At 39.0% G+C, this 8,540-nt stretch overlaps 2 protein-coding genes across 7 annotated transcripts; both read left to right on the top strand.

The window, feature by feature from the left end:
- Positions 1-707: 707 nt before the first annotated feature.
- Positions 708-1,952, top strand: LOC137749398 (uncharacterized). The gene has a single exon (XM_068489492.2). It carries the CDS (start codon positions 841-843, stop codon positions 1,600-1,602), a length of 762 nt encoding a protein of 253 aa, XP_068345593.2. The 5' UTR covers positions 708-840; the 3' UTR covers positions 1,603-1,952.
- Positions 1,953-3,311: 1,359 nt separating this feature from the next.
- LOC137749396 (centromere/kinetochore protein zw10 homolog) lies at positions 3,312-8,361 on the top strand. Of its 6 annotated transcripts, none has more exons than XM_068489489.2 (15): positions 3,312-4,036; positions 4,200-4,337; positions 4,513-4,686; positions 4,917-5,078; positions 5,293-5,526; positions 5,603-5,740; positions 5,984-6,076; positions 6,507-6,602; positions 6,867-6,995; positions 7,088-7,165; positions 7,301-7,459; positions 7,547-7,694; positions 7,801-7,883; positions 7,970-8,046; positions 8,136-8,361. In XM_068489489.2, exons 1-15 carry the CDS (start codon positions 3,479-3,481, stop codon positions 8,164-8,166), a joined length of 2,298 nt encoding a protein of 765 aa, XP_068345590.2. In that variant the 5' UTR covers positions 3,312-3,478; the 3' UTR covers positions 8,167-8,361. The 6 variants fall into 6 exon arrangements, with proteins under 6 accessions (XP_068345590.2, XP_088544891.1, XP_068345591.2 ...); XM_088688766.1 differs by having other exon boundaries at positions 3,326-4,036; positions 6,511-6,602; positions 6,848-6,995; XM_088688765.1 differs by lacking the exon at positions 5,603-5,740 and having other exon boundaries at positions 6,511-6,602; positions 6,848-6,995.
- The last annotated feature ends 179 nt before the right edge of the window (positions 8,362-8,540 follow it).

The raw sequence follows: 8,540 nt of genomic DNA, 5'->3' as shown, positions 1-8,540 counted from the left end.
TGTCACCACACTACGTATGATGCATGCACTTGGTTCTAGATCTTTCCTAGCTAAGCTAGAATAATGTCCAAATGAACATCAAAATTATCTTCCCACCTTTATTTTATTGCCTTTGGACTTGTAGGTAAAATAAAACTTATCCACACAACAGAAATTAGTAAATACAAGAATGTTCGACAAATTTTCAACAATTTTGCTAATTTTTTAATTAAGACGGCTCATTTGACGACTGTTTATTTACTTAGCAACGAAGTAAGACAATTTTTTTTTTAAACAAACGATATTATCTACATTAAGAGGAAGAGAGTAGGCTTAGCCTCACAATGGGCTAGCGATAATGTGGTTTACATTCATTTTTAACGAAAATCGAACCTAAGACCTTCACTTACAAGTGAAGAAAAATATTACTAAGTCGTAGTACTAAGTGGCATGAAATAAAACAACTTAATTTCACAATAAAAACCCAATGTTTAATTTAAATTTGAGTTTTATTACCGTCAATCATTCGAGGATAAGCAAATAATTTTCATCCCAACTATTATTGGTCCACAATGAAACGCAGAAGCATCAAGAACTAAGATTTAAATAACCAATATCAATTATTTAAAAAATATAATAAAATACTGTAAAAAGGAAAAAGAAAATCTTCTAATCTGTAATTTTACATTTGCCACGTGTGTTCCTAGATTTTAGATTCGTATTCCCCACGGAACAAGTAGTCGAGATATAAAATGTCATATACACAGCCGACTCCAAAGTTAAACGAAATCATTTTCTTTCCGCAAGCAAAAAGCTAAATCGCAGAACAAGGAAGAAAGAGCAACGCTTCCAACAACCAACATGAATAAGCTCTACAACAAGAAAGGCAAAGTTCACCCGTCACCGTCGCCGCCCTCCGTAGCCGACCCTCTGACCCTTCTTCCGGCAACCATCCTCGCCTTGGCCGTATCCCTCTCCCCCGAAGACCAAGAGGTCTTGGCCTACCTCATCTCCTGCACCAAAAACTCAGGCGGTTGCGCAACGAACCAGCGTGGGCCTACTACTACTAAGTCCAATCGTGCACCGGCCACAGGGCCGTCGCAGGTAATATCCATAACTTGTATCGAGTCACACAACTCCAACGCGGACAACACCGATGGCGGCCACAAGGCACACCAGAAGCACAACAGGGTTGGCGTCGAAGCTCGTGGGCCGCAGTACCACCACCCTCCTACGTTCCAGTGCGACTGCTTCAGGTGCTACATGAGTTTTTGGGCACGGTGGGACGCTTCGCCGAACCGCCAGCTGATCCATGAAATCCTTGAGGCTTATGAGGAGAGGTTGGTGGAGAAGAAGAGGAGCAGAAACTCAAAGGTGAAGAAAGAGAGAAGGAAGGCTAACAAGGGTAGTGGTGATCATTTGGGATCTGGGGAATTAGGGCATGGGGACAAGAAGGAGGTGGAGGAGGTTCCACAAGTGGTGGACGCTGGTGTTGTTGCTGGTGAAGTGATGAGTGATGGTGAGTCTGGTGATGATGAAGGTTGTGAGGTTGGAGTGGATAGGGGGACCATGAGGAGGCTGGTGAGTTCCATTGGGGACAAGATTTGGGGTCTTTGGAATTAGGGTTAGGGTTATCCTCAACACAGATAAGTTTCCAGGTACCAATAATTCCTTTTGGTGTTAGATTTAATCCTTAAATTGTTTTCCCTTTGTGTATATTACCCATCTTGTTAAAAAAAGCAATTGGGATTAATGGCTTCATCTGCCATTTGGGTTTTTCATTTCATTAGTATCATTTTTTTTTCCAAGATTGTATTACTAGGTTGGATTAGTTTGGATTTAAGTTCCAATAATCCAATTTAGTGCTGAATTTTGGATTATTTAATGGAGTTCCTCTTGTAAATGATCTATATATTTTTGCTTAAGTTGTGAAACTTTTAGTGTTCAATTCATCTGCAGAAACAATTTGCTTATTTTTCTGTTATCGTTTACTTGATTATTAAGAATTTTAACTTAGATTAGATTTGTTCACACAAATTAATATTTTAATAAATTCGTACACTTCCAAAATTAAGTTTTTTTCGATGTCCACGAGTATCTATAAGCAAAACAAAAAACAAAAAAAGACTTAGTCTTTGTTTAATAATTTAGTCATCAATTTAACTAAAGTCCAGAGTAAAATAGGATGACTGTAGGTAATGGGGTTGAAGTTGAAAGGGTCAAAGGTCAATCGTTCATCAGCGTTGAATAGAAGATGAACCAATGGAGTCAACAGACACAAAAGTATGACCGACTGTTGTACGTTTGAAACTTGAGAGTGCCAAGTTTCCTCTGATGCTTCTTTCTTCTCCTTTTCCTTTTGAGTACGAGGGAAAAAAAACTTAATAATTACGTGGAAACTAAACAGAAAAGGAGAAGATGAAGAGGAAGAGGAATCTTTCACAGTTAATTGTTACTTGTTAGCAAGGAAAAGGATGATGCTTATAGAAAAAAAAGGAAAAGGATGATGTTTTGTGTCGACTAAACTCTTGTTTTAGGCAAAGGTATAATGGTCAACCTCTTAGGTCGTTGCCTATTTGAAATATTTTAATGAACAATGGGCGGATAGGTAGAAAGAGGCATCTTACGACACCCTATTAAGGGAGAAACTTTCTTATATAGAATGTTGCACATCAAAAGAATCTGACTACTTGCGAGTAGTTTAATTGGAATGTTTTAGACATCAGAACAAGAAATCTCGTGATTGATGGTTGGAAAATATTTTCAGTGTGCCGAGAACACTCGGTACACCAAGTGTCATAACACAAGTGGTTGGAGACTTAAAATTTTGTTTTCAACAACTTGTGTTATGTCACTTGGTATACAGGACTGTGTTTCTAGAATATTGAAAATTTTCACCTCGAATAGAAGGGTTTTGGAGAAGCATTTTGTTATAAATGCTATTCTCCTTGGAGGATTAGTCGGTTATTGTTGACATCCAACATTTAATTGTACATGCTACTTAATATTACAGTCTAATAATATTTCTCTTTATTTATAAGTGAGAGATTTTAGGTTCAATTCTCGTGAAAGACGAATTTGAACCACATTATTATTAACTCATTGTGCCCACTCACAAGATAATTGTACCTAGTCCCCCACCTCATAGATAATATCGTTTGTTGAATAAAAGGAAAAAGAACAATCATACAGAGTACGTTGAATCGATTAAAGAAAAGTTTGTTTTTGGGCTTCGGCTATATTTGAATCTTGAAATTTGAAACTCAAAGCTCAGCCCATTATTCCATAGTAGGCCCATATAGGAACAAAAATAATTCCCCGCGAGTAATAACAGCCTGCCCCAAAATCCAACACCAACGCTCCCGGCGCACGTTATCACACTCCGCCTAAAACCTCCGCCAGTCCCCTCTCTTCGTTCTTCATCCACTACTCCGATACAAACTACACTCCTCCGACTGAGTCTCCCCACCCGGCAGTCCCAGCCGTCCGATCCGCCGGAATGGACGCCCTGTTCGACTCAATCAACGTCCGAGAGCTCCTGTCGGCGCAGGACCTCAGCGACCCTACGACCCCTCTGTCTGCGCCGGATCTCCGCCTCCTCATCCAGCGCCTCGACTCCCACTCGCTCCAAATCAAGTCCAAAATCCAATCTTACCTCCTCTCTCACCACCAGGAGTTCGCCAACCTTTTCTCCGTCTGCAACGACGCCGTTTCGCGCTCCAACCAAATTTCCGACGACGTCGTCCAGCTTCTGAGTTCAATTTCCGACCGCCCCATCGAGGCGGAGATTGGGCAGATTATGAAGCAGATGAGCGCCACGACGAAAGAGGCGAGGGAGAAGAAGGCGTTGTTGGAGTTGGTGAGGGCAATTCTGGAAATAAGTGAAAGGTTGAAGGGCGCCAGTGAGGGGTTGAGGAATGGACGGCTGAGGTTCGCCGCCCAGGAACTGAGGGAGCTGAAGAATGCTCTTAGGGTTTCGGATGATGATCGGGTTGATGAGGGAGAGCCTGTGGTGTACAGATTGCTGAGGAAGGAGTGGTCAGAGTGCTTTGAGGAGGTAAGAAGATTACTTTCTGTTTGGTTGCCGAGAAAAATGAACGGAAATGAGAGAAATTTAAATAGCTAGTTCATGAAAAAAATGCTATTGTGGTTGTTTAATTGGTGATTTTTATTTGAGTTTGTGATTGTATTTTTTAGAGGAATTCAGTTTGGGTTTGTAGATTCAAGAAGTGCTTGTGAGGTTCATCAGAAATGCGGTGCGGTTTGAGCGGGAATCAAATAGAATCTGTGTCAAGTATGTACTTAGCATTGATGGAAACGATGGGTTTGAGCTCCGCACCGTTTTGGAAGCTTTGGATGTAAGTTGAAGTTAATACCTTGTGGTCCTCCCCCTTGCCTTTGAAATCAGTACAAGTAGATGCATTGCTCAAAACTACACGAAATTTGCAATTCAAATAATTTTTGCTTAAAATAATGAGAGCAATGGGGTTTGTAATGAATTCAGTTATCTGGTTTTGTTATGGGGATTTCTAGGTAGTCGGCATTTTGGATTATGGTCTTGGTAAAGTTGCCGACTTGATGATCAAGCATGTCATCTCCCCGGCTCTAAATTTTGGAGCTCCTGTGTCCTTTGTAGCTGAAGTAAATCGAGACCCACAAGTTCTGACTGAGGCGATACTGAACATTGTACCATCAAATGATCCTAAGGTAGTTTTTACATGTCAATCTTGTCTTGTCTAAATTTTTTTCAGTCTTATTGTTCAACGGTTTGTCTTATACATGTTTGAGAAAAAAATTGGGTTCACTTTAAATTATCATATATTATTGATTCACGGGAGTGACTCCTTTAGTTATCAATTCAATAAGGGGTATTCCACAAATTTGTACACATTGGATTCCAATAAGTGTTGCATTGGCATTTTCCTTTGGATTTTCAGATTGAAAAAATGGATGGTGAGACTATCTACTCAGGGATTATTCAGGTTATCAAGTTTATTTGCAACTACATCTGCCTTCAAGATGAGTCTTGGATTCGATGCTTTGGGAGATTGACATGGCCAAGGATTTCAGAGTTAATTATTTCTAAATTTCTTTCTAAGGTTATTCCTTTTATCTCTTCGCACCCATCCATTCTTTTCTATCTGTTTTTTTTTTTTTTGAATTCTGTTATAAATATATGTTAGCAAACAAGTATAGGATTTTCGGTGAATACTCAAAGTTACTTCTTCATTAGCTGCATTAAAATTGCTACTTGCATCATGCCATTTATCATTTTGTACGTCTATGTAATGGAGACATGTTTTGTTGTTTCAGGTTGTTCCTGAAGATGCTTCAAAACTTGCTGACTTTCTTAAGATCATTAGTTGTACTTCCGAATTTGAGACTGCTTTAAGCGAAATGAAGTTTATTTCAGCATCTGATAACAGAGATAACCAGTTGAGCAAGTTTGCTGAAAATGTCGAGGTTCACTTTGCATCCAGGAAGAAGTCAGAGATCTTGGCAAAAGCCAGAAATCTGCTTCTACAATGTGATTTTTCTGCTCTTCAAGTAAGCTTCTATAACTTGAATGCATTTGTAGCTATTTTGATATTTCCAGCCTTTGAACAATATATTTTTCCCACAGGAGTATCCAAGAAATAACAAGAATGATCTGGATGCTGCCAAATCTCCAGAGCTTGTTAACTTGCTATTCCTGTCAGGGAAGTGTGTGGTGTCCAAAGCAGCGATTGAACTAATGAATCTAGTGCACCAGACACTTACGGTATCTGGGTTAAAACTCATAAATGTTTGATTTTTCCCCTTAATGATTTAGTAAAATAGAAAAGCAACCTTAAGTTGAAGAGCAACCTGCTTGCCTCAAGGCACTAATTAGTGCTTGCATTTGAGATTTCATTTTCATGATTAATGCATATTTCCTCAAGTTTCAGTTTTCTTGCCTCTTGATTCTTCGTATAAATTACCATTTGTTATATTTTAAGGCTACAACTGTGATTGGAATGTGTAGGATGTTTGTGTGTCATCCCCCAGAGTTGCTTTGGAGTTCTATCGGGCTGCTAGGGATGCTCTACTTCTCTATGAAGTCGTGGTTCCTGTCAAGGTTAGTACAGGAAACCAGTACTATAAACTTTTGCTACTGACCATTTTTACACCTTTGTTAAGACAATCTAAAAAGTGCAGGTGTGATGTTACGTCTGTCCCATGATGTTGTCTATTGTACTAAATTTTTTGAGAATCCGTATCCCGGCTTCCTTCTCTCTGTCTCTTTCTAAGGTTTATTCATGAAAGATACAAAAGAGGTCTCTGATGATGTTTTTATGCCCTTTTTTTATGAACCACAAAAATCATTTTAATATTTTAGTTGCAGTATTTTTCTCTATGTATTAACTTAACATCATATCTTAGTTTATAACTGCTCTGGCAAATCTCTATCAAGTTTACTTTCTGGCCTATTTTCACCTCACTTAGTTTTTCATCAATATTGGTGATTTTTGCATGCAATATAAGTACTTCTCTCTTGACTTGTGAAGCTAGAAAGGCATCTTGATGGAATCAACCAGGTTGCTGTTCTTATGCAAAATGATTGCCTTTATCTATCTCAGGAGATACTGGGGCTTGCTTTCGAGGTAGGCGATGAACAGCCATAATCGGCTCATGTTATCGATTTTGTTGATTCTATTCCCCACCATCACCAAGATCACATGCATGCTTGCACCTATAATCACTCTTATATCGTGTATCACCATCCAATCAAAAAAATGTATGTCCGAATATTGCACCAAATAATGACGGTTCACTATTTATAGGATACCTAACTTAGATCCCAACAGAATGGTGATTTGCTATTCTGTTAATAGTGGAATTCATACAGTTGTACACTTTTGTCCCAGTATCACTCAGACTTTCCAAGTTCCATCAAAGAACATGCTATGTTTGTTGATATGGCTCCAAGATTCCATCTTATGGCGGAGGAAATACTGCAGAGACAAATTCAACATGTTATTCGTAGTTTGAGAGAGGTATAATTGTGCTGAAATCTTTCAATTCATATAAGAGCTAGAAAGTTATGTAGTTTAGAAAATTGGAATTTCAATCAATTGTCTTTTACCAGGCTCTAGATGGCGCTGATGGATTTCAGAATACCCATGAAAGGCAGCAATTTCAATCTGCAAGTTGGAGTATAGATCAGGTGGCCTGCTGTGAATTTTAATGAGGAACTTTTGTTTCATGAATCATATTATATTTGATATATTTGTTAAGGCCTTTTTAGTGCCTTAGTTTTTGTTGCGAGGTATGTCTGTAAGGCTAAACATATCTTGTTCAGGTTGTTTTGATTGTGGACAAAGTACGTTTGATATGGGAGCCGATCCTGTTGCCTTCAACTTACAAGAGAAGCATGTGTATGATTCTTGAATCGGTTTTTTCCAAGGTCACAAAAGACATACTCCTTTTAGATGATATGGCAGCAGAAGAAACATTACAGGTATAATCTTTTGGTCATATATCCGGTTTTTGTACTTCTGATGCTTGGTGTGTGCAGCTAACTAAAACGATGTATTTATGTTCCTAGCTTCAAAGTCTGATTCATTTGATGCTGGAGAGCCTAATTTCTTTGCTGGAGTCCCTGGCTGCTCTCCAAGTAGAGAAGTCCCAAGAGGGCATCACTTGCACCCTTGACGATCACATACCTTCGTTATGTAAAATTCGTAAATTGGCAGGCATGTATTTCCTCTGATGCTGAAAGTTCAGTGTGATTCGGTACAGAACTAGTAGATGTCTTGCAAACAGTGACCTAATTCTCATTTTGTGTTTCAAATTCTTCAGAATTATTAGATATGCCCTTAAAATCTGTCACAACGGCTTGGGAAAGTGGAGAATTGCGCAGTTGTGGTTTTACGTCGTCAGAGGTATGATTTCACTTGACCCCGTATTCTGTTCAGCTTTATGTGCTGTTCATGTCTCAATGGTTTTACAAGCTCCTCCAATTTTTCAGGTAGAAGATTTTATCAAGGCCATATTTGCAGATTCACCTTTGAGAAAAGAATGCTTAGCGAGGATCAAAGGCGAATGGTAAAAAGCGCATCTTATTTTCCCAGAAGTTCAACGAAAGAAATTCTGAATTAGGTACAAGGAGGTGTACTTTGTTTTTTTTTTTTCAGTCAGAGAAGACGGGAAAACGAGCGTACGTAGACACTGGGGCATGTCTAGGTGATTCGCGTTGCTGTAGGTCCGATACGAGGTATTAGGTACCACATGGTTAAAATGTGATGCATCTTGACCCTTTTTTTCTTTCTTTTCTGGATTTGGAATCCAATGGATCATTGTAAGCTGCAAAATTTTGGATTTCAAATTTTCAATGATATGCAAGAATATAGTTTCTCCCCATATGTTGCCCTTCATAGTTTCTTAATGTTGATTAGTGGTAATGTTTTGAGAGAGAACCATTTCATGCACTCTCACAGAGGAACGGGCCACATTTCATGCGCACGAGTGGCCAGGCTCTGGTCACATTGCCCTACTGAATATTTTCTCGTTTTAAAAAGCCATCTGCGCCGGATGAATTG

Source organism: Pyrus communis, chromosome 17 (assembly GCF_041283825.1).
Source record: "Pyrus communis isolate YQ-2024b chromosome 17, ASM4128382v1, whole genome shotgun sequence".
Taxonomy (NCBI): domain Eukaryota; kingdom Viridiplantae; phylum Streptophyta; class Magnoliopsida; order Rosales; family Rosaceae; genus Pyrus; species Pyrus communis.
Note: the sequence above shows the minus strand (reverse complement) of the source record. Positions and strands in the feature narration are given on the sequence as shown.

Bases quoted from the DNA above. Each gene is read 5' to 3' on its own strand.
- LOC137749398 (XM_068489492.2), top strand. From the start codon at position 841: ATGAATAAGCTCTACAACAAGAAAGGCAAAGTTCACCCGTCACCGTCG.
- LOC137749396 (XM_088688766.1), top strand. From the start codon at position 3,479: ATGGACGCCCTGTTCGACTCAATCAACGTCCGAGAGCTCCTGTCGGCG. The intron at 6,996-7,087 runs GTATAATTGTGC...GTCTTTTACCAG, and splicing joins TTATTCGTAGTTTGAGAGAG to GCTCTAGATGGCGCTGATGG. The intron at 7,460-7,546 runs GTATAATCTTTT...TTATGTTCCTAG, and splicing joins CAGCAGAAGAAACATTACAG to CTTCAAAGTCTGATTCATTT.